This window comes from Balaenoptera musculus, chromosome 9 (assembly GCF_009873245.2).
Source record: "Balaenoptera musculus isolate JJ_BM4_2016_0621 chromosome 9, mBalMus1.pri.v3, whole genome shotgun sequence".
NCBI lineage: Eukaryota > Metazoa > Chordata > Mammalia > Artiodactyla > Balaenopteridae > Balaenoptera > Balaenoptera musculus.
Window position 1 is genome coordinate 75,360,053 of NC_045793.1, and position 26,128 is coordinate 75,386,180.

At 36.6% G+C, this 26,128-nt stretch overlaps 1 protein-coding gene across 1 annotated transcript in view; it reads left to right on the top strand.

The window, feature by feature from the left end:
* The first annotated feature begins 985 nt into the window (after positions 1-985).
* Positions 986-26,128, top strand: part of DNAH11 (dynein axonemal heavy chain 11) — a 306,796-nt gene continuing 281,653 nt past the window's right edge. Inside the window, exons 1-6 of the mRNA XM_036864125.1 lie at positions 986-1,088; positions 1,562-1,760; positions 2,510-2,609; positions 5,173-5,384; positions 12,031-12,264; positions 13,480-13,647. Coding sequence (XP_036720020.1) covers positions 991-1,088; positions 1,562-1,760; positions 2,510-2,609; positions 5,173-5,384; positions 12,031-12,264; positions 13,480-13,647 — 1,011 coding nt within the window. The 5' untranslated portion in view covers positions 986-990. The remainder of the gene's footprint in view (positions 1,089-1,561; positions 1,761-2,509; positions 2,610-5,172; positions 5,385-12,030; positions 12,265-13,479; positions 13,648-26,128) is intronic.

Genomic DNA, 26,128 nt, shown 5'->3' on the forward strand with positions numbered 1-26,128 from the left:
CCAAGTAGTGGGTACAAAGCAGGAAATTGTAATAATAATACAGTTTGGAAAGATTTGTTTTATCCCCATTGGAAAATAAAATAAAATTTCAGTTTGTTTTTAGTTAACTAGAAGGTTGTGTTCTCAAAATCAGCTTTAAACAGGTGGAATAACTATTTTCTAAGCATTTTAGCTAATGGAAATTTTATAGGTAATGCTGACAGTCTGGACAGATTGTGTCAGAAAAATGTTTAATTAGTACATATTGAAAATGAGTGAGGAAGCAAGAAGAGACCAACTTCATTAACTCAACAAACTCTTACTAATTACTTAAGATATGCTGGGCTTTGGGAACAAAATAATTTTGGAGTGTTTTCACACATATAATTTCATTGATATTTCCAACTTAATGGTGGAAGGAGTTCAAAAAAGGTTCATATGATTGAATAAACATCTTTCTGACTATCACAGTTTAATCCACTGGGATGTCACCCAGGGCTGGAGAAGATTAATTTACTCTTGCCTCCATGTGATTCAAGAAGATTTTTTACATCAATATACCTGCCAATGTGCGCAGTTTGCATTAAGAAAGCAGTTTACTTACTTGACATGATTTTGCTTATTTCATGCAGAGTTTAAGTTATTGGGAGCCTCCATAAATGTTTGATAAATGGGTAAATGAATGAACAAGCAGTATAGTATTTCCACTTTGAAAGAATTTGTCTAATTGATTAAATCTAAATGGGTCACTGACTTTGTTATCTCTTTGTATATTTGATATCACAGGAGGATATTTATGAAATTGAAATTGGGTGGTTTTGTTGCCGCTCTTGTGTGACAAGAAAATCTTTGAAGGAGCACATTGTCTTTAAATTAATTTCACTGCTTTTTAAAATGTTTCTCTTTCTCTAGATTTTAGTGCCAATTATTTCTAATAAGAACAACCATAAATCCTGGTCCTGTTGTATTTCACAAGACATGGAACGTCACATAGAAGTCATGAAAAATAAAATGCATATTTTTAAGGGCAAAATGTTAAGAAGAACTCTTCTACCAATTCCCACTATTGCAGGAAATGTTGACCTGGATCAGAAATATTCAGAGACCAAGTACGTAATGATATGGTTTACACAGGGTATCAACATGGAGAGCCAACACACCCATTTAATATCATACCCCCAGCAAACTGTTAGCAAAATATCAGAATTATTATAACTACAGCATATTTTTAAAAATAATGTACAGAAACACCATATATATTATTTCCTTTCAAAGTATTCTTTCTAAAAGCAGACTGTACAAAAAGCAAGCAGTACCAGTTGCCATAATGTCAACAATAGTCTTCTAGTAAAATGTTTTTGAGGACATTATGATTCTTTAACAATTTTTTAAACGTTAGAGACATGCCCATGACAGAATAACAATGTCACAACTCAAATTGAGGCTATAAAAATAATAGATCTGATTCTGAAGTATTTATATTTAGAAAACTAGCTTATGGATTCATAAAATACCTATTAAAATTCAAGTCCTATCCTTATTTGGATGAAATGATTCATTTTTGTATTTTTAATCATTTCAGTGTTTGTAGACAAGAGCCAAATGAAAGGACAGTACTCCATGCAATTGAATCAGTGGTTATTAAATGGTCGCATCAAATCCAAGAAACTGTAGAAAAAGATTTAGTGCAGCCTTTGCTGAATAGTCTTCACTCAAATCCTCAAACTGAACTGGATTTCTGGATGATGAGGAGAGAGAACCTAGCATGCATTTATGATCAAGTAAGTTGAGAGCCCTAGAAATTGCTTGCCAGTTGAATTAGCAAAGTCAGTTGTAGAATTTGGACTCCAAAGCCATGATTTCCAGTAACGTTAAAGGTTTAATACACTATCTTTGAACGACTTAATTGTCCGTTTTCTTATTCCAAAGTTCTGTATGGTATGCATTCTTAAAATTAATGGGGATTAAAAGTAATTTTGCCTTTTTCAGACTATTTTGACAGTAATTGGAAACACTTTGTGGCAAAGAAAGAGTAGTTCCCAAGGGAAATGTTGAAGATTGTAAGATTTAATTAATCTAGTTGATGTAATTAATTTGGGAAAGGAGTAGATTTTGCTTAGTGGAGAGATGCAACTTTGGAAGAACTAACTGGTTCCTCTGCTGGTGTTTGCCATTAGAAGTTATTCAGCTTAATGTTCTAAAAACGAAGACATTCATTCACATATTCACCTATCTCTTAGAGATTTTCTGAAACAGATTTTATATGGAAAAGTTAATATTTTACATGTATAATAAAATGTATATTAACAGGCTTTTTGAAAATTCAAATTAAGAGCTATAAATGTAAAATAACATACAGGCTTAAGGAAAAAAATTATTTTAAAAATTATTTTTAACTTGAAACCAGGTATGTCTTTGCGTATTAAATACTGTGTGTATTGTGCATGAATGGAATATAATTTAAATACTTTATTGCAGAGTGCATTTATTTAGTCATTAATCTAGCTTATATATATATTTTTCAATTTAGCTTCAGGCTCCCATTGTCCTCAAAATGGTTAAGATCCTGAAAAATAAGCAAAGCAGCTATTTTCCAACTTTGAAGGATATCTTCATGGCTGTGAAAAATGGTAAGACTCGTATTCCTCGGCCTGGCATCAGTGGTCCCTCCTGATCTGACTCCTGCCTATCTGCTCAGCCTCCTCTACCCTTCTACCCTTAGCGTGCTCATGAAATGACTGCACTTGACTCTTCTAATGATAAGTCCGTCTTAATTATCTGCAGTTTATTCTCCGGCTATATTAAACTATTTTTCGGGTATATATTAAGCACCTACCAAAGAGGCTCTAGATTGAACTTTCAATGAGAGTGTATGTGTGTGGAGGGGAAAGGCCTTTGGTATTTAGCAGCGGGTCGTTGAATGCCCAGCATGGAGGTTTTCTAATCAACAGTTGGGCTGCAGTTAGTCCAGTGACTCCCCAGTAGAATCTCTGAATTTGCTTAACATTCACTATTTATTTAACTCATAAGAACACGAAGTCATCATTGAAGTTTTGGTGAAGATTAAGTACACAGAGAGGAGGGTTTGTTTGTTGAATTTTGAACAGGTAATACATGTACATTGTTAAAAACCAGAAATTATAAACAGGTATTTTTAATTTAAAAAGGAAATTGTATAAGTGAAAAGTCTCCTTCTCAGTACCCAGTTTCAACCTCGCCCAGGCGTAACACCCCTCTGTAATTTTTTTATTTCTGTTTCTTTAGACATGTGTAAGCAAATACAGATATGATCCGTGATACTAAAGTTTTAAACGATAAAATTGTAAGATAACGTGGCCCAATAGCTTGTTTTTGTTTCTAACATGAGAAAATTATTTTTAAATTTTTTCCTATGTAACATGTGGAAGGTTAGGAAATACTTAAAATCTACTTTGAAAATGTTTTGCTATCTCTTCAGGCTTTTCTCCATGAACTCTGTTTGAAAAGAGGCCTTAAGACAAGAGGGCATTAGGTCTGGATTTCTATCCCAGATCCACTCAGTACATCTTAAATTTGCTGCGTCCCTGGTTTCTGTTGGCCAGCTTGGCATACTGACACCTTCCTTGTATAATTGTTGCAAGAATTAGAGCACCATTTCTCAACCTTGTCACCGCTGACGTTTTGGGCGGGATAATTCTTTGTTGTGGGGAACCACCCTGTGCATTGCGGGGTATTTAGCAGCATGCTTGGCCTCTATCCACTCCCCCCATGCCCGTTGTGACAACAAAAAATGTCTCGAGACAGTGCCAAGTGACCCTTGGGGGGAAACCTCCCCTGGCTGAGAACCAATGAATTGAAGACCTAATATACAGTGCACAGAGTACTAGGCACATAGTAAGTGTACCCTCAATACACAGAAGCTGCTTGCATTTTTTTCTGGTAGTAAGATTCACATTTTCTGTGGATAAAACTTCTCCAGGAATGAATCCCAGGGGTCCTCAGAGCCTTTTGAGCATATGAACTGGAGATTCAGGAGAAAACACTCTCAGTAGAACAAGTGGCCCAAAGCCATTCTCAGTTAGAGGTAGAAGGCTCTCCCAAAGACCTAGTCGAGGCTTTGTAAAATCACTAGAAGTGTTTATCACATTTTAAGGGCACTTTACCTTTACATGGAATTATTGGATTTTGAAATTAATGCTGTTGAAAACACACTAATTTCAAAACATGAGTGTGTCTGAGGAAAAAATAGTTCCTGGACCCTCTCTTTCTTCCCAGGTCTTTATTGTTAGGTGGAGAGATTAATTGGTTACATGTCAAATAGAGCAACGTGGGTGGGTGCATACCTGACTCTGGCAGCCAAAAAAAAAAAAGTCTGGCAGTTTGTTTTGTTTTTGATTTCTGACAGGAGTCTTTTGGGATAACACCAGAAAATAAGGAATTTACTTTCCTTCATTCCCTACCTTCATAAATAAAGCCCATTTTCAGTTAATCAAAGGTATTTGTAGCCTCAGGAGTACAATGAAGTCTGATGGAGATCCATTTAGGGTACATTAAAAGGACCAGTTTTAATCAAGAGAAAATTTGGATTAGATTAAACAGTAATTAATCATAACTATTTCAGTGTTGTCTTCATATATAGCTTTTTAAAAAAGTATTCCTTATTCCTACCATGCATAACAATTTTTTAAATTGAGGTAAAATTCACATAACATTAAAAAAAAGTTCTTAAAGTGTACAGATTGGTGGCATTTAGTGAATTCACAATATCCCGTAACTATTGCCTCTGTCTAGTTCACAATATTTTCATCACCCATGCTCGACAATTTCAGTAGTTACACTATGGATAATAATATAATGGAAAATTTTTCATGGTATGAGTTACTCTTATAGGACACTAGAATGAGATAATAAATGATTCAGTTGTGCTGGTACCAAGTGCGTGGGAGGAGTTAACTTTCTGGTGATGGTGCTGGTGAGTCTTCAGTCGGAATATACTTGTGAGTAACTACGCCTGGGCTCTCTTTGAAGGGTTGTTACAGCCAGACAGTGTCGAAAGCCTTCCTAACCTGTCCTGTGTCAATGGTATGGTAAGTGATATAAAAAGAAAGAGGCAGCATTTAAGTACAGCCATGTTGTTTTGCATCGTTCTCTTGACCTTGTGAAGTGACTTCAGATAAAAGAGGCTGCCTCACATTAACGGTGGTTTCCTTTCAGCTCTTCTCGAAGCCCAAGACGTGGAACTTTACCTGAGACCCCTGAGGAGACACCTTCAATGTGTCCAGGAGACGGAATTCCCACAGACTCGTGTATTAATTGCCCCGTTATTTCATACCATCTGTCTGATCTGGAGTCATTCCACGTTTTATAATACCCCTGTTCGGGTTATAGTTCTATTGCAAGAGTTTTGTAATCTCTTCGTTGACCGGGTATGTAGCCTGAAAAAAATAGGAACAATAAGAATTATTGCCGTGTGGTAGGTTTTATGAGATCAAGGAGGAATGAATAAATCCAGTCTACAGAACACCTTTTTCCCTTTTCTTTTTTCATAAGACTTTTATGGTAACAAAGGCCAGATGACTTTCTATCCTAAAAGGCAAAGGAGCTCTGGAAATAAGTCAGATACAGTCAAGGGACAGGTTGTTACTGGATTCTGTTTGTTTAATATCCTACCTTTCTTCAAAAGAGATTTAAGGCAGCTTCTAATAAAAGGCACGCACACGTAGTACTTTCTTTGTAGCTTTCCCTTTGGTTTCCACAGGAACACTGGCTGAGGGAAGACTTTTGGAAAGGGAAGTAAGTTAAGAGAATCTGGCAGAAAAAAAATGATCCTCCAAAAATAGTAGTAGAATTATATTGAAAGAATTCTGATTCATGGTTGATCTTTAAAAATCTTGTTTATAATTGTTTCTCTACTCTTCACTTAACTTGCAAAATGTTAAAAAAAAAAAAATTGGACTGCTTCCTCATCCTGTGGGAACTTTAATTACTCTTGTGTCCGTAATATCAGAGAATATTTCATAATTTGAGAGCTAAAAGATACTTGCAGGGCATATCATCGAGTGATTGTTTATTGAGGGCGTGTGTGTCTTAGTCTGCTTGAGTTGACGTAACAAAATACCACAGGCTGTGTGGCTTTATTTTCAGGAATTGCTTTCTCACATTTTTGGAGCCTGGGAGACCAGATCCAGGTGCCGTCATGGTCGTGTTCTGACTAGAGCGTTCTTCCTGGCTTGCAGATAGCTGCCTTTTCTCTGTACCCTCACACTGAGGGAAAGATCTCCCTCTTCCTCTTTTTAAAAAACCACAGTCCTGTCAGATCAGGGTCCCGCCCTCATGACCTCATTAACCTTAATTACCTCCTAAAGTTTCTATCTCCAGGTAGTCACAGTGGTGGTTAGGGCTTCAACACAGGCACTTTTTTGGAGGGGGTGTCACACTTTAGTCCATAGCAGGGTCTATATCAGGGTGTGTGTCTGAACATCTAAGGAGTTTTTGTAAAACAGATGCCAGAGTATCAGAATCTGTGCATATGGCTTAGACTTTGAGTTGCTAAGTAAGAGCGCTTCCTATGAGAATTGGATCATTTCCAGCTGCAACTGGCAAACTGAAGCAGAAAAAGAGAAGTGTCTAAGTTCATGTGAACTGGGAAGTCTAACAGTACAAAGACTTGAGGATTAGCTTGCTCCAGGGGACTCAGAGGATAATTTCAAAGCTCTGTTTGGTTCATTTGTGTTTGACTTGATTCTCAGGCTCTCATCACGTGTTAACCAAGGTGGCTTTTGGTAGCACCAGATGGATATCCTTCTAGTAGAGGAACTTCCCTGGAAAGAGGCTGACTTTGTTTTTCATTCTGGACCAATGGGTTTTATTTTCACTCCTGGAACAATCATGTGGCCAGGGAGATAGGATATATTGGACAGGCCTGCATCAGTAGCTCAGAGAAGGGTGGGCAACTGTGATTGACCTAAATCCCTGATCTAGTCTAATGCTTCTCAATGGTTTTCACCTCATGACTCACATAGAAATTTAAAAATTTTCATTGCACAGTGGGGTAAAATTGGAGGGGACTGGGAACCCTGAAAATCTGCTCATAGACAGGGCAAGCTGCTTGGAGCTTCTGCTGCCCCAGGCCCCAGAACCTTGCTTTTCTAAACGTTAAAGAGAACAGTGTTGTAGCAGAAACTGGTTGGGGAACTGTGTTCCATTCTAATCCTGATACTTTTTCAGTTGAATTAATGGAAACTTGAAAGATATCATTTGCTCACTTTGCTTGAGCATTTAGGGGGATATCCAAATTAAAGAACAGGTTTCCTGACGTGTAGTTTACCGTTTCTGGAATACGTATGAGATTGAGGTGTGCATGTGTGTCTTCCTCTCTGCTTCCAAAGAGGTGGAATGGTGTATGGAAAGGGCTTTGGGCTCAGACCAACCAGGATTCAAATCTAATTGAACCAGGGGACTTCCCTGGTGGTCCAGTGGTTAAGACTCCACGCTTTCACTGCTGAGGGCCCGGGTTCAATTCTTGGTCGGGGAACTAAGATTCCACAAGCCGTGAGGCACAGTTGAGAAAAAAAAAGATCAAGTTGAACCATTTTAGAGTAGTTAAATCACTTTTCCGATCCTCACTTTCCATGCTTGTAAGTGCCCTGTTCATGGGCTTTTGTAAAGATCAAAAGAGAGAACCTCAATGAAATGCTCAGTGTGGCATTTAACAGAGACTCAGTAAAAGTTAGTTCCAAACTCTTGCCTTACAAAATAGTTGCAGCTGTTGATAGGAGGTAACAAGTCTGTTCCTTGCTATATTTTAGCATCTCTTCTGGCTTCATTCTGTTTCTCTGTTGTGCAGACTCAGTTTTGCTCTTTTGTTAATGAGTGCACTGGGTCCTAATGACTTGGATCTCCATGTGAAAGGCTTTGATCCCTACTGCAGGATTAACCACTGTGACCACCGCTTTTCCCAAACCCCTTTTGAGGGATCCTCATCTCATTTTGAGAATGATCCAAACTTTTACTGCAAAGCCCTGATAGTGTAGAAACCTCAAAGGTTGTCGTTCACTATTGTAGTTGGCTTGCAAGGAGCCCTGGTTACCTGTAAGCCTATAAACCTATTATCCCCGGCTCCTAGGCTGTGTCAATGGCCAGAGTTTGCCAGGCTCCCAAGGAAATAATGTCGTTTCTCTTGTTCCTTAGTTACTATTCCTGGCTTATGTCCAAAGGTTCCGTCGACCTGATTTCCTAGATTCTCCAAGTGGACTTTGTAGTAAATCTGCCCCAACATGTTAGGAATCAAAAATGGGCAATGAGTCAACTTTCATCCCCGGGTTCTCTGAAGAGCTAAACTCTGCACCACCTACCACCACCCCCAGTCGTTTGCTGTCTAACTTACTTTTAATACTTATTTAACAAGCACTGTATAGTGCCTCTTATTTGCCAGAATTCTTCTAAGCCCTTTATAAGAATCTACGAATTTAATTCTCTAGCAACACTATGATATAGGTGCTATTAGTAGATACTTTCTGTATTTAAAAAAAAAAAAAACAACCCTGAAGTTCAGAGAAGATAAATAGCTTTCTCAAGGTCACCCAGCTGACAGAGTTCTTACTCATTTTGTTCCATATTTTAATGTAAGTTTTTATTTCTAATTACTATTAATATGTGGTGTATGAATAATTGTAAAATACTCTTATTGCATAAAATTTATAACAATGGAAATAGTCCTGCAGTTCTATCACCCTAAAATTCAGCATTTAAAAATTTTCCTTCTTCCAATACTTACACGTATTTATGCATTTTATCATATAATTCTTTTTTTTTTTTTTACTAGTTTCTTGAAAAATTATTGCTGTTGTTGGATATTTAGGTTGCTTCCAGCCTCCTGTATTATAAACAACATGCAGAAAACAACTTTATACAGAAATCCTCTTCCTTAACTTGGATAATTGGCTTAATATAAATTCCTGATGTTGATCAAGGGGTACAATCGTTTCATGACTATTGAATGCTATTTGATATTTACAAATTCTTTTTTAAAAGATTATATTAATTGCATTGCTATTATCAATGTGTAAAAAGTTTTAGTATAATTCACCAGCTTTGAGCCTTACCAGCTTTAAAAAATTTGCAGTGATTCATTGGGTATACACTTGTACCATGTTGTTTCTTAATTTTGTACGTTGCATGATTTGTGTGGTTACACATTTTACGTGCCTTTTGTAATTTTCTTATATAGTTTTCATGTACTTTGTTTCTGTGAATCTGTAGACTTCAACGTGTTTATGAAACATTTGAACCCTTGCTGTGTTATACGTCAGGAGTCATAAGCTGGCATTCTGTCAACTGCCTTTGGCTAATGGATCAATGCACTGTTTTTATTTTGCATAGTATTTTGAAATTTAAAAAAAAAAATTGTTGCTGATGCTTAAATTGAGTAGGTCTCATTGAATTTCCAACATCCCAGCCTCTACTAAAAAGTCAGATCTCACTGCATTGGCTCTTGCATCCCCATTGACACAGTCAGCTGCTAGAGCTTCATGTACCCCTTTAGATGGGTCACGTGCTGTCCAGGTGACCATGGTCTCCACCGTTCACTGTTCCTGATCTGCTTCACTCGTTGTCATCATCTGCCTGATCTTTCTAGGCATTCCAGGCACGGTCAGAAATCCTTTGTTACTTTAAAAGCAAATGTGTTTCTCTTTACTCGTTTTCTGACAGTAACCATTTACATAGTTATTTAGTCCAGACATATAAAAGGCATTATGTGACCACCTTGGATGATGGCACACTTGAGCTTTGGTAATGGTGTCTTTTTTTAGTGCCTTGCTTCTCTTCCCTGGTTACCTGACTCTACTCCCTGTTCATTGTGAGTCATTACCACTTGAGGCCTTCCACTCTGTCTGTTCTGTGGCTTGGTGTCCCTGTTGTGGATATTCTCATTCACAAGATCCTAGGTGACGAGGAGTTTAAGTCTGTGAGGTTGAGCCTGAAGAAGAGATGGTAGGATTGAGCAAAAGTAAGAGTCCATAACAGCACATAAATAAGACAAAAGAAGCTGGGAGACAGGCATCAAGCTAACATGCTATCAAAGTATCACAACGTTGTAAATCAACAATGCTCCAATATAAAATAAAAATTAACTTCAAAAACTAACACACTATCATTGATAAATTGCTTACTTGATTAATTGGCTTATCAATAAAATAAACTGGTTAGCAGTATTTTAGTTTATAAGGCCTCTGAAGTGGGACCAATTCATCGTAAATCCAGTGGTTTTATTGTTGGTTTGTCCTGATACTACTGAGTATGAGAGAATAGAGAGAGGTGGTGTGGTTGGGTGTGCTCCAGGGAGCTACTGTGGGAATCAGAAAAGAATTCAGAGGTTAGGAGCTAAAAAGAATCTTGAGGTTCGCTTAATTCATCTCTCCTTTTTTGTAGATAAGGCAACTGAGATCCTCTGAGAAAATTCAGCTAATGTCACAAAAGCAGTTAGTGGCCTGTAACTGGACCACAGCCAGGCCTCCTGCCCCTGCTGATGCTTTTTCCCTTTGCATAACCTGCTGCCCAGTGAAAGGGTATATAGAATGGTTTTCTGATTTAGGATGTTGAGTACTATAACCTTGTCTTTAGAAGGTCTTATTCAACAGTGGGCTCTGTGAACAGAAAGCTAATTGCTGTGATTGTCTCATCTATGTGAGGGTCAGACAAGAAGCACAGGAATGAATATAAGGATGGCTTGCCTGAAGGGAGGTTACTTCAGATGTAGGTAGTTAGGTCACAGGGGGCTGCTGAAACAGACGGCAGTGGAGTCACCACTGTAGATTTTTTTAGCTTCCTAAAAGGACACGTTTACGATAAAGAATACATCTAGATGAAGACCTGTGGAATCCCTAAGCCATACCACGTGTAAACTGTTACAAAACTCACGTTGCTGAGAGATTACTGGTAGGTCTCGTCCCTGTTCTGTGTGAAATGTTAGCAGCCTTCAGGGAGAGGTTAATTTTCCATCCAGCCCGAGTGAGAAATAAGAGCATAGGTTGGGAATCTACAGCTAGAATTGAAGGAACTAGTTAGTAGGCTTTTTAGACACCAAATGAATGACACTCTTGCTACTTTACACATTTAGGGCACAGAGTCTATACTGCATGTAAAACCATAGCCATTATTGGGAGATGGAGGACAATATGTCTACATTTAGAAAAACGTTTCTTCTATCTGCTATGTTGAACCCAATGGCTTTCAATACTTTCTCCATTGAGATCTGTGGCAACTTTCTAAGCAACTGCAGAATTAAAGGTGTGCAGTTTAAACCTATAATTTATATGAGGTGAAGATGCATCAGGGTTAGAATTTATAGGTTCCTGAGGCTCCTAAACAGGGAAATTGTGAAAGTTCATAACAAATATGCAAAGGGAAGATCTGAATGATGGTGCTACGAGAGTTGCTACATGAATCTGCTGGTTTTTCTATAATCGTTCTCGCCTTTGCATTTCCACTATTGAGAACTAGTTCACATGGCATATCTTGGCTATATTTTATGTCCTATGATGAGTTTAAGCCCCCAGAAGAGAAGTCTGCTAACCTAAAAGAATTGCCAATGGTATAATCACCTATGTTAGCTCTTTCTCACCTTTTCAAGTGACCTTGTGCTGCCAGGTAACGTGACCATATTTTTAAAATACATGGTCTGGTAGATTTCCCTTCCTGGCTTATACATTTCTTTATATGTAAAAACAATTGTGCAGAATATTTGCTACCAGGAATAGCCATGCAAATTCTGGTTACACAGTTGTTGTATCTTTGAAGCTTAGCAAAAATGTAGTCATTGGCAGAATGTTTAATTCCAGAAATTGCAGCATCTCCTGTAGATGTCTCTAATGTATGCAAGTATGTCATTGAAACCTAAGTGCCTGAATTTCTAGAATTTGTGTTTCCTGTTTTACAGCATTGCTGGCCCAGTTCTAGACATTGTAATTTGAAAATGATTCACTGAAAAAATAAAACAGTTCATTGAAACAGTCATTTTCAGTAAAACTATTAAACATTTTCTTATTATTGTTTCCTTTCATTGAATCCTAGGCACTAGCTTACCTTTTGCCTGAAGACCTTTTGAGAGGAGAAATTGACGACTCTCTGGAAAAGGTGCAGGTGGCCATTAACATCTTAAAGACTTTCAAAAATTGTTTTTTTAACTATAGAAAAGGATTGGCAAGCTATTTTACGGGAAATAAGGAGCTGAAACCATGGGATTTCCAGTCTCATCTGGTGTTTCTTAGATTTGACAAATTTCTCGACCGTTTCATGAAAATAGAGGTATTCATTTATTGACTTGTAATTTATTCATATTGTAGATTGTTTCAGAAAATCCTATAGCTTTTTATATGATTCAGGGAACAGTTTGTTCTATTTGGGTGGGAGGTGGGAAGTCTGCTTTCTTGGTGATCTTCATGAGAAGTTTACGAGGCCTGTGCTATCAAGATACAGTAAAAGTTTTAGTTTGTTTAGTTTCAAAGCTTTGTTTAGTTTTAAAGCTTTGGCTTCTTTTTTTAAAAAACTCATTTTTGATTATTTTATTACACTGAGTATAAGTGAATCTCTATGTACCAGTGACCCTGTCCTACAGCTTACTATGTTCCTAGAAAATGGTTGTAAATCAGGAAGCTATAAAATAACCCCTTTTTTCCTTTACATGTTTGATGGTTTTATTGGGATTCCATACCTGAAAACCCATTTGATAATCTAAAATATCATGGTAACTTTTAGTATATAAATATATATGTTATACTATTCAAATATTACAACTATTCATAAAAATAGATGAAAAGAACATGAAAACATGTGCTTTGTATAAATGTTTTAACTGCCAAAAAACCAAACATGAATTACATACATGTAAACACTTACACACAACAACTTGTGTGGAGCCAACTGGCTAAGATTTTTGTTTTTGTTTTTTTTCATTTTGAACTGCCTTATTTTCTTTGTAAAACTCTTTCTAGCAAGCTTGGGCTTTTTTGTTGATAGATTTGTTGAATTTCATTCAAAATTAGAGCTCTATGTTTTGAAAATTCTCATCACTTAAGCAGCCTGAATGCCTCTTAAAGTTTGAATGCCAAATGCCTGACTCTGGGTAACTTGCATCACCCTTTCATAACAGTCTCTTAAGCTCCTTTTCAATAAGAGAGCCCATCACTGCAGTGTGGGTGGCTGAAAATGAGTTTTGGATCTCTCCCAGACGTCTGACTTATGATTAGAAGGATATGAAATTAGAGAATCAAATGTTTAACTATGGTAAGCTAGGTGTTGCCTGTACTGCTTGATAATTTTCAGTCCATGTGAAAATGGGAGTATGACTTTAAAAGTAGGCAGTTACTTAGTTCAGTTAAATCATTAATATTCATTTTCTGTCATGTAAGTGTCCATTGACTCACTGATTTTGAATGTTGGAAAATGTTCTTTTTCTGAAACTTTAAAATGTTCTTTTCCTACTCAAGAGGGTGGAAAAATCTTTACGATGTTTTTTCAAAGGATATATTTGTCACCATATTGGAATTTGAAAAGCTGGAAAGACTTGAATTTGGCGGTACCAAGGGAGCAATTTTAAATGGACAAATCCACGAGATGAGAGAAGAATTTATGGAACTCTGTAAGATTTTTCAACAGAGCACATATGACCCATCTGATTACAATAACATGGTAATACTGTATCTTTGTGTTTTCAATTTCATAGAATCGTATTTTAAAGCTGAGAAGGGGACAGTAGGTCACAGTGATAATAGGTCCCATTCAGTCTAACCTCTCCCGGATGAAAGAGGGGAAATGACTTGCCAGAGGTCTCTCATTTACTTAGTGGTAGATCAGGGACCAGAAGTTAGGTCCCTAACTTTTGCATTTTCAGTTTAGAATATTTTAAACTGTTTCTAATATAACAGCGGACCTCAGTCTGGATTTGTCTCTTGTTGATGTATAGTGAAAAGGAACTTTCCATATTAACTCATTTAGATCTTATTATCTGGTGTCTGTGTAACCTGTGTGTTTTATTTTAGCCTTTTCTTGAATCATTAGGTAAATGTTTCATCTACTTGAATATTTAGTTTCACTTCATTCGTTACATATATTATTAACATGTATGTTGTCTGAAAAAGAGGGAAGCCTTCAGGTTTAAGCTGCTTCTGTTTTCCGTCACTGCCAGCGGGTTAGGAGCCAGGGAGTTCCTGTGAGTATTCCCTGCAGCTCTAGGATAAAAATAGCTTCATTTTAGTGGCTTGCCATGACAGTGAATCCCAGGTACCAAAAAAAAAAAAAAAAGATTACCTCTCATCGTCATTGTTTTTTGTGGAATGTGAATTTATTCACTATTATGTGTATATTTGGCCAAATAATTGACTCTCTGAAGTGTACAAGTACAGTATGTTAGCTTTGTAAGGACATGGTTAGCAAACTTAATCCCTCTGAACTGCTGACAGTTTTTGGGAAGTGGAGTTAATGGTAAGAAAGATATGGCCATTGTGTGTCCTGCTGATTTGTGGAAAAGAGAAACCTAGATCTGTGGTGATGATCTAGGGGATGCGTGAGCTCATCCCCAGAGCCTGGTAAGGTGTCTGGCACCCAGCAGGCATTCAGTGAATATGGACAGGATGGGACTCTTGGGGGGGCTTGATTTAGCTCTTCTGAGCAACTAAGCAGAGGAGCGTGAAACCCAGCGTGCACAGGACCGTCGGGTGCATTCGAGTTGCAGGAGAGCCTTGATTTGCTCATGATTACAACTCCTGGCAGGTTTTCAGTGTGCCAGGGTTGGAGGACATGGCTAGGTTTAGCTGATGTGGCTTCCCTGGTAGTGCTAAAGGTCCTGAATTTATCCCTGTCTCTGCCCAAACCCTGCACAGTCACAAACATAGAATAGAAAATTCACTTGCTCTTGACACACACACACACACACACACACACACACACACACACATATATATATATATATATATATCTGCTTGGTATTTGTATTTAGTAGAAAATGGGCAAGGCTTACCTGTGATCTCCAGATCTAGGTTAGAGACATCGATAACCTGCCCTCGAAGTTCCCCTTCATCCTTTTATCTGATTACTGTATCCTGCTTTAGACTATAATTTAAAAGCTCCTTGACTTTGGTTATTCCTTGAAATCAAAATGTGAATTAACTAAGAGTTCACTTAATTGGTGTGCTTATGTCAAAGATGACCTTTGCTTTTTTTGAATGTGTCTTGGTTATCAGTGTTGCCTCAGAATATTGCAATGATTATATATTTTTGCTTAATAAACTGTTCATTTGGGGGCTTTTTAGCTGAGTTTCATTGTGTTCTGGTTTTTATGATGAAATCAGCTGGTAATTTTTAGGAGATACTATGTTAGCAAACTACCTGCAAACTCATGTATTCATACAGGTGCTTCCCCATGACAGTATCCCCATGACACTTGCCCACCCCTATGCCTTTCCTCTCCCACTGCGCACACCCCTCTGCATTCCCCGATCCCCATTGAATAGAGCTGATGTAACTGTCCAGTGTATCATAGTCAGCCTTCCTGCCCTCTGGTGTAGAAATGGTTTATGTATGTTCTGGTAAATTAAAGAAACAGTGACTGGTAATTTGCTTTTGGAAATGCTATTATTTATGTCTCTCTCTTCATTAATCTCAAGCCTATCAGTCAGGCTTTGAGCCTTTATTGGTGTGACAGAAGTTCTGCCACTATGGTCTGTTTACAGAAGATGGGGATTTCTCAGGTGTGTCCATAAAAATGTTCTTGGGTTTCTGAATTATTAATACTGAATATAAAGGTCACTTTAGGTATTTGCTTTGACTTCTTCCTATGGGACTCTTTGAGATCCAGACAATTAGGGGGAGATACTTGCTTTCTAATTTATTTAATTGAAACATGTAACATTGTGCACATTTAAGGTGTACAGCATGTTAATTTGATACATTTATATATTTTAATAGCCAATGTAGTGATTATTAGCACCCCTATCGTGTTGCATAATTATCCTTTCTTTTTTAGTGGTGGAAATCATTAAGTTGTAGTCTCTTAGCAAGTTTGTTGTTAGTGAATATAGACAACAATTTGTATCATACTGAACTTGATAAGAGACTTGCTTTCTTAATTGTATTTAACTGATGGGCAGGTGACTTGAGGCTCAGCAGCTTGGTTTTTACCGACATTCTGAGGTGTTGCTTGATTAAATAAAATTTCCTAGATAACTAAGCAAGGATGGTGGATATTCTTTTTTTTTTTTTTTTAAGAGGAAAGTCATCTTTTTTTTTTTTTTTTTAATTTATTTATGGCTGTGTTGGGTCTTCATTTCTGTGCGAGGGCTTTCTCTAGTTGCGGCAAGTGGGGACCACTCTTCATCGCGGTGCGCGGGCCTCTCTCTATCGCGGCCTCTCTTGTTGCGGAGCACAGGCTCCAGATGTGCAGGCTCAGTAATTGTGGCTCACGGGCCTAGTTGCTCCGCGGCATGTGGGATCTTCCCAGACCAGGGCTCGAACCCGTGTCCCCTGCATTGGCAGGCAGATTCTCAACCACTGCGCCACCAGGGAAGCCCAAGGATGGTGGATATTCTTGAGAGTAACCTCTTGGCTCCACTAGTGTCTGTTAATGAGTCCATTAATAATTACTGAACAAGTGTTGGGTGCCAGGCATCACGCCAAACCTTTACACACATTCCCGCTTAATTCTAGCTATAACCCTGAGAGTGACCGCCCAGGTAGATGAGGGATATGTAAATTACCTGAGATTACACAGTTCCAGGGAGTGGAACAGAGATTCCAACCCAGAACTCTCAACCTAGCACTTTTTTTTTTGCTGTGCCATGTCAATTCTTTAGTGTTTATCTCCCTCATTGCATCTTCCTAGAAATGAAGGGAATAAGTTCATCTGGGGCAACTGGAGGAACTCACCTGAGGACCTGTGCCCTGAGGTGGCGTGATCCGAGATGCTGTGGCTATTTTCCTTTTACCTGCTAGTTTTTAGTAGGAACGTTGATCCAGGTACCTAGCCTGCCATTACTCCAGGATCTAAAATTCACTTTAAAAGTAGTTATTAATCTATACTAGCTCGTGTTCTAGTTCCTACAATTAGTTTTCTGTTCTGTTCTAGTCTCCTGAAGTATTTATTAATTCTATTACAGTATGTAGCATTTAAAAATTTTAACTACATAAATTTCTTATTAGTCATCTACAGGATTTTCAAGTCTTGCCTGCTTACTTTTCAAGGTAAAATTTATTATTTAAAAACATTACTTACTTGTTCTTTTGGAAAGGTAACATATGCAAAAATGCAAAAATTTAGTCCCCTTCTTCTCACTCCCTGCTTTTCTCCCTATTTCATTTTCCTTCCCCAAGGACATCTACAATATGAGTTTCTTATATAATGTTCCAGTGATACATGGTGCATGTACTAGTGTATACATGGGTGTATGTATTTTGAATTCTGTTTTTGCACACATAGCCTCCTCTACAGATCATGTATACCTTTTGTCACTTAATATATTTTAGCAGTCATTCTGTATTACTGCAATAGCATTACCTATTTTTAAAAAAACAATTGTATATTATTCCATGAATTTATGTATTATTTATTTTTAAAAGTTATTTCAAGTAGTAGATATCATTGTTTAAAATTTTACTTAGGAGCTTCTTTTGGGAAGATGGGGTAGATGTACTTTTCCATCTTCCTCTAAGTACAACTACGGTACCGGTCACTATGTGTAAAAGACACATAAGAAGACTCTGAAAGGTGAAAAGAAGAAGGCAGATGGACTCAAAAGACAACATAGTGATGAGTTAGCTGAATTTCCTTCTTGCCTGAAATAATGCAGACCTAGAGGTGAAGACAGTGGCAACCTGGAAAACACCAATGGACCCGGACATTAAAAACCTCAATTAAAGCCTGATCCCTCTCAAGAAAGGGACAGCCTGGCAAGACAGAAAACTTGTAGACTGTAATCTCTCTAGTCCAGAAAAATATCACAGAAGAAACTGTTCCCTTCCCCCATCCATGCCAGCAAAGACTGTATGGGGAGACTAGACTTACAGCCAACCTGTAAAGTGCTACCCAACCCAGTGCACACCTCCACTGGGGTGGTACCAGTGATGGCCAAGTAGGGAGTCATGATTTTGATCCTAACTAACCGGTTATGAGCTCACTCTCTGTGATGTCAGTGGAGAACACAGGAGAATCCTCAATTTCTTTCCTCACCCAGCAGCGTCCTTTACCCCACTTAGGTAGTGTCACAGGAAGCCTCATAGAAAGTCAATGCTTTCACCATGGCCAAATGGTAACCAGGTCACCAGTACTGTGACATCTGTGGAGACCACATGGGAAACTGGAACAGCCAGCCATAACAGGAGCTCCCCACCCTTAGGTATTAATGGCTGCTGAGTGGAGAAACTGGACTTCTGTGTCCACTTGACAGTAAAGGGGCCAGAGCAGTATTGGAGAATGCTAGCAAAAATGGAAGGTTTAAATAAAATCCAGTCTCATAACATGAAACATAGTATGAAAACATCCAGGTTCAATAAAAATGTACTCATTATACCAAGAAGCAGGAAGATCTCAACTGAACAAAAAGAGACACCTAATAGATGTCACCATTGAGATGACATGTTAGAATTATCTGACAGGCTTTACAGAGCCATGCCAAAAATGCTTCAACAAGCAATTATCAGCATAATGAAACAAATAAAAAATAACCTCAGTGAAGAAATAGAAATTCTCAGCAAAGAAATAGAAGATATAAAAAACAAATTGGAATTTTAGAGCTGAAAAAAATTAAAATACACTGCATAGTGATTGAGTTCAGTGTCAGGATGGAGTGACTGAGGAAAGAATCAGTAAACTGCAAGATGGAACAATAGAAAGCACTCAGTCTGAACAACAGACAAGGTAGACTGAAAGAAAATGAACAGAGCCTTAGGGACTTGTGAGACTGTAACAGATCTAGCACTAGTGTCCTCCAAGTTCCAGAAAGAGAGGAGAAAGACCATGAAGCTGAAAGTCTCAGAGAAGTAGCTGGAAACCTCCTAAATTTGGCATGAGACATAAACCTACAGATTCAAGAGGAAATCAGTGGCAGAAAGATAAACCCAGGGATAAACCCAGAGAAATCCATGCCAAGACACATCATAATTAAACTCCTGAAAACTGAAGATAAAGAAAAAAAATCTCAGAAGTAGTGAGAGAGAAAGAACAACTTACCAAAGCGGAAAAAATGGTTTGAATGACAATGGTTTTCTTATCAGAAATCACGAAGGCCAGAAGGAAATGGCAAAATATTTTTAAGTGCTGAAAGAAAAGAATTGTTAACTCAGAATTCTCTACCCAGTGAAAAATACCCTTCAAGAATAAAGGGGAAATCAAGAAATTCTTAGACAAAAAAAAAACCCCAGAAAACTAATAATTTGTCACCAATAGACTGATCCTTAAAGAATGGCTAAAGGAAGTTCTTAATACAGAAAGGAGGTGATAAAGAAGGGAACCTTGGAACAGCAGGAAGAATGTGGTATGCAGAAATAAGTATAAATACAATAGAATTTCCTTCTCCTCTTGAGTTTTCTAAATCATGTTTCATGGTGGACGCAAAAATTATAACATTCTCTGTGGTTCTAAATGTATGTACAGAAAGTATTTAAGACCATTATATTATAAATGGAAGAGAGTAAAGGGATCAAAATGGAAGGTTTTTTTTCTTTATAAAAAATTGTGGTAAAACGTATTTTACATTAAATTTAGCATTTAAACCGTTTGTGAGTACAATTCAGTGGCGTTAAGTATATTCACAATGTTGTGCAACCGTCACTACTATCCACTTCCAGAACATTTCATCATCCCAAACAAAAACTTTACAACCATTAAATGATAACTCTTCATTGCCCCCTCCCTTTGGTACCTGGTAATGTCTGTTCTACTTTCTCTCTCTATGAATTTATTTATTTTAGATACCTCATATGAGTGGACTCAAAATAATTCTTTTGTGTGTCGCTTATTTCACTTAGCATAAGCCTTTAAGGTTCATCCATATTGTAGCATGTGTCACAATTTCCTTTAATTCCTTTTTAAGGCTAAATCATCCTTTTTAATTTCATTCCTTTTTAAGGCTAAATCTATTTTATATATATATATATATATATATATATATAGTATTTTGTTTATTCATTTATTGATGGATGCTTGGTTGTGCTCACCTTTTTGGCTCTTGTGAATAATGGTGCTATGAACGTTGTTGAACGAGTATCTGTGTCGTCCCTGCTTTCAATTCTTATGGATACATACCTAGGATTAAAATTGCTGGATCATATGGTAATTCTATTTTGAACTGTTTGAGGAATTTCCAAACTGTTTTCCATAGTGGTTGAACTATTTTGTCTTCCCACCAGTAATGCAGGATTCCGATGTTACCACATCCACATCAACACTTATTATTTTTCATTATTTTGGATAATAGCCATATTACTGGCCATGAAGTAATATTTCATTGTGGTTTGATTTGCATTCCATAATGATTAGTGATGTTGGTGATCTTTTCATGTGTTTATTGGCCATCTTTATGCCTTTGGAGAAATGTCTGTTCAAGTCTTTTGTTCATTTTTGAATTGGATTCCTTTGTTGTTAGGTTGTAGGAGTTCTTATATTCCCTGATCAGATGTATGATTTGAAAATACTTTCCTCCATTCCGTGGGTTGTTTTTCACACCCATGGTAGTGTCCTTTGATGCACGAAAGTTTTTAATTTTGATGAAGTCAAATTTATCCTTTCTTTTGTTGCCTATGCTTTCAGTGTCATATCCAAGAAATGACTGCTAAATCCAATGTCATGAAGATTGTCTCCAGTTTTTTCTCCTAAGAGTTTTATACTTTTAGCTCTTACATTTAGGTCTTTGGTAAATATTGAGTTAATTTTTGTATATCTTGTAAGGTAAGGATCCAACTTTGTTGCTCATAACTAACGTATAGAAGTGCAACTGATTTTTGCATGTTGATTTTGCATCCTGCAACTTTGCTGAATTACCTCTAATAGTGGTTTTGTTTTGCTTTTTGTTTTGTTTTTGGTGCAGAATCTTTAGAATTTTCTAAGTATAAAATCATGTCATGTATTAACAGAGATAATTTTACTTATTCCTTTTCAGTTTGGATGCCTTTTATTTCTTTTTCTCACCTAATTGCTCTAGCTAGTGTTTCCCTAGCTAGTGTTGAATAGAAGTGGTGGAAGTGGAACATCCTTGCCTTGTTCCTGATCATAGGGGGAAATCTTTTAGTCTTTCATCATGGAGTATGATGTTAGCTGTGGGTTCTTCATAGATGGCCTTTATCATGTTAAGGAAGTTTCCTTCCATTTCTAGTTTTTTGAGTGTTTTTATCATTAAAGGGTGTTGATTTTTTTTTTTTTTTTATTTACATCAATTGAGATGATCATATGGTCTTTTTCCTTCATTTTGTTAATGTGGTCTACTACCATTGATATTTATTTGCCATCCTTGCATTCTGGGAATAAATCCACTTGGTCATGGTGTGTGATCCTTTTAGTATGCTGCTGGATTCTGCTTGCTAGTTTTTGTTGAGAGTGTTTGTATCATTATTTATAAGGAATACCAGTCTGTAGTTTTCTTGTAGTGTCTTTATTTGGCTTTGGTGTTAGGGCAATATTTACCTCATAGGATGAGTTAGGAAGTGTTATATATTCAATTTTTTGGGGAAGAGTTTGAGAAGGATTGGTATTAATTCTTCTTTAAATGTTTGGTGGTATTCATCAGTAAGCTGTCTGGTCCTAGGCTTTTTTGTTATTGTTGAAATGTTTTTGATTACTGATTAAATCTCCTTACTAGTTATAAGCTTATTCAGTTTTTCTTTCCTTCACGATTCAGTCTTGGTAGGTTGTGTGTTTCTGTTTGTTCATTTCATCTGTGTTATAGAGTTTGGTGTACACTTGTTCATAGCATATTTTTATAATCCTTTTTATTTCTGAATTACCCAGCATTCATTTTAGTAATTTGAGTTTCTCTCTTTTTTCATTAGTCAATCTAGCTAAATGTCAATTTCATTTTTTTTTCAAAGAGCAAACTTTTGGTTTTGTTGATTTTCTCTATTTTTCTGTTGTTTACTTCCTTATCTCTATTCCAATCTTGATTTTTTTTTTCTTCCTTCTGCTAGCTTTGGGATTAGTTTGCTCTTTTTCAACTCCTATAAGGTATAAAATTAGGTTATTCATTTGAGATCCTTCTTTTTTAATGTATGTGTTTACAGTGATAAATTTTCTCTCTTAACACTGCTTCTGATGCATTCCCTAAGTTTGAGTATGTTGGATTTTTTTCCCCATTTGTCTCAATGTATTCTTAATTTCCTAGGTGATTTCTTCCTTGACTCATTGGTTGTGGGAGGTAAGATTTTATACTTTACTTGAACTGATGATAGATGGCAACATTAGACAGTGATAACTGATGTATATATAATGTAATTAAGTAATATCTAGAGCAATATAAAGAGACAAACTTAAAACACTACAGGTACATCAAATATAATGTTAAAAAATTTCAAATAGAGTTGCAAAAAAAAGAAGAAAAAACAGAACAAATGGACAGCAAATAAAATGGCAGACTTAAACCCTAACATGGTAATAATTACATTAAATGTGAATGGTATAAGTGCACCAATACAAAGACAGAGATTAGCAGAGTGGATTAAAAAACGTGACTAAATTATATGTTTTCTTTCAGAAACTCATTTCAAATATAGTCATATATGCAGATTAAAAGTAAACAGAAAAAGACATATCATACAAACATTAATCAAAGGATAGCAGTAATAGCTATATAAATATCAGGTAAAGTATACTTCGTAGCAGGAAAAAAAAAAAGAAATACCAGGAAGGGACATTATGTAATGATAAAATAAAAGGGTAAATCTACCAAGAAGACATAGCAATCCTAGATGTGTATGCATCAAACAACAGAGCAGCAAAAACTGGTAGAACTGAGAAGGAAAATAGACAAATCCACAATTCTAGTTGGAGACTTCAATGCTTCCTTCTCAGCAGTTGAAAGAACAACTAGATAAAATATCAGCAATGATATAAAAGAACTCAATACCATCAACCAAGAGGATCTAATTGACATTTATAAGACACTCCATGCCACAACAGTAGAATTCACATTATTTTCAAGTGCTTGTGAAACATGTACCATGATATGCCATATCCTGGCCCATAAGACAAACCTCAACAAATTTAAAAGATATGACATCCTGCATAGTATGTTCCTTGATGACAATGGAGTCAAACTAGAAAGCAATAGCAGAAACCTAACAGGAAAATCTCTAAACACTTAAAGATCACATTTCTAAATATTCCATGAATCAAAGAAGTAGTCTCAAGAGAAATAAAATATAGAGAACTGAATGAAAATGAAAATACAGTATATCAAAATTTGTGGGAACAGCTAAAGCAGTTCTGAGGGATATTTATAGCACTAAATGCATACATTAAAAAAGAAGAAAATCTCAAATCAAGAATCTGTTTCCACCCTAAGAACCTAGAAAAAAAGGAGAACAAATAGATACAAATCAATCAGAAAGAAGGAAACAATCAGAAGAAGGAAAGAGCAGAAATCAATGAAATTGAAAACAAATAATAGAGAAAAGTCAGTGAAAGTAAGAGTTAGTTCTTTGAAAAGACAAAGCTCTAGCAAGACTACAAAGAAAAAAAGACAAATTACCAATATCAGGAGTAAAAAATAGCTACAATTACATTCTTGACAGATATCAAAAAAATAATGGGGAATACCAAAAAAGAAAAGAATAACATCTACACACATAAGTTTGATAACTTAGATGAAGTGAACCAATTCCTCAAAAAATTAGAACTACCACAACTCACTCAATATGAAATAAATATTTTAAATTGAGATATAATTGACATGTAACATTGTATTAGTTTTAGTGTGCAACAGGTCCCTGGTCCACGGCTTCTTAGGAGCCGAGGCGCACAGCAGGAGGTGAGTGTCAGACGAGCGAGTGAAGCTTTGTCTGCCACTCCCCATCTCTCAGATTAACACCTGAACCATCCCCCACCCCGGCCTGGTCTGTGGAAAGATGGTCTTCCATGAAACTGGTCCCTGGTGCCAAAAAGGTTAGGGGCCACTGGTGTACAACATAATAATATGATACATGTATATGTTGTGAAATGATTGTCACAGTAAGTTTACTTAACATCTGTTGTCACACATAAATTTTTTCTTGTGAGAGTGAGGTAATTTGAATAACACTATAACTATTAAAGAAATTGGATTTGTGATTAAAAACTCCCCCAAAGAAAATGTTCATGCTGAGGTTGTTCCTAGGAGAATTTTACCAAATATTTAAGAATTAGAGGCACACCTCAATTTTTTAATTTAATTTTATTTTTTTAACAAATCGAAGGTCCATGGCAACCCTGTGTTGAGCATCATTTTTCCAATAGCATTTGCTCACTTTGTGTTTCTCACATTTTGGTAGTTCTCACAGTATTTCAAACTTTTTTGTTATTACTGTATTTGTTATGGTCATCTGTGATAGATCTGTGATCTATGGTGTTATTACTGTGACTCACTGAAGGCTCAGAAGATTGTTAATATTTTTTAGGAATAAAGTATTTTTCAATTAAGGTATATACTTTTTTTAGACATAATGCTGTTGCACACTTAATAGGCTACAGTATAGTGTAAACATAACTCTTATGTACATTGGGAAACCAAAAAATTCATGTGAGTTGCTTTATTGTGGTAACCACTTCATTTCAGTGGTCTGGTACCAAACCTTCAATGTCACCAAGTTATACCTGTGACACCAGTTCTACACAATCTCTTCCAGAAATACAAGAGAAGGGGACACTTCCCAATTTGTTTTATAAAGCTGGTAGGTTTTACTCTGCTGCCCAAACCAGCTAAGACAGTGCAAAGAAGTGAAAAGTGCAAGCTCTTATCCCTCATAAATATAGGTACAAAATCCTTAAATTATTAGCAAATAGAATTCCACAGTATACAAAAAGAATTCTACACCATGTCCATAGGGGGTTTGTTCTAGGGATGCAAGGCTGGTTCAATATTTGAAAATCAGTGTAATCCCAATATTAACAGGTGAAAGAAGAAAAATATCATAATTGTGTTAATCAATGCATTAAAATTTTTTAAAATTTTTATTGGAGTATAGTTGATTTACAATGTTGTGTTTCAGGTGTACAGCAAAATGAATCAGTTATACATATTTATATCCATTCTTTTTCAGATTCTTTTCCCATATAGGTTATTACGGAATATTGAGTAGAGTTCCCTGTGCTATACAGTGGGTTCCTATTAATTATCTATTTTACACATAGTAGCATGTATATGTCAATCCCAATCTCCTAATTTATCACTTCCCTCCACGTTTCACCTTTGGTAACCACAAGTTTGATTTCAAAATCTGTGAGTCTGTTTCTGATCTGTAAATAAGTTCATTTGTATCTTTTTTTTTTTTGGCCACACTGCACTATATGCAAGATCTTAGTTCCCTGACCAGGGATCAAACCTGTGCCCTCTGCAGTGGAAGCACAGAGTCCTAACCGCTGGACTGCCAGGGAATTCCCCATTTGCATCATTTTTTAATTAGATTCCATATATAAATGATACCATATGATATTTATCTTTCTCTGTCTGACTTAGTGTGATGATATCCACGTCCATCCATGTTGCTGCAAATGGCATTATTTCATTCTTTTTTATGGCTGAGTAATATTCCATTGTACATATGTACCACATCTTCTTTATCCATTCCTCTGTCAATGGACATTTAGGTTGCTTCCATGTCTTGGCCATTGTAAATAGTGCTGCAATGAACATTGGGATGCATGTGTCTTTTTGAAATGTGGTTTTCTCTGGATATATTCCCAGGAGTTGGGATTGCTGGATCATATGGTAGCTCAATTTTTAGTTTTGTAAGGAACCTCCCTACTGTTCTCCATAATGGTTGTACTAATTTACATTCCCACCAACAGTGTAGGAGTGTTTTCCCTTTTCTCCACACCCTCTCCAGCATTTATTGTTTGTAGATTTTTTGATGATGGCCATTCTGACCTGTGTGAGGTGATACCTCATTGCAGTTTTGATTTGCATTTCTCTAATAATTAGTGACATTGAGCATCTTT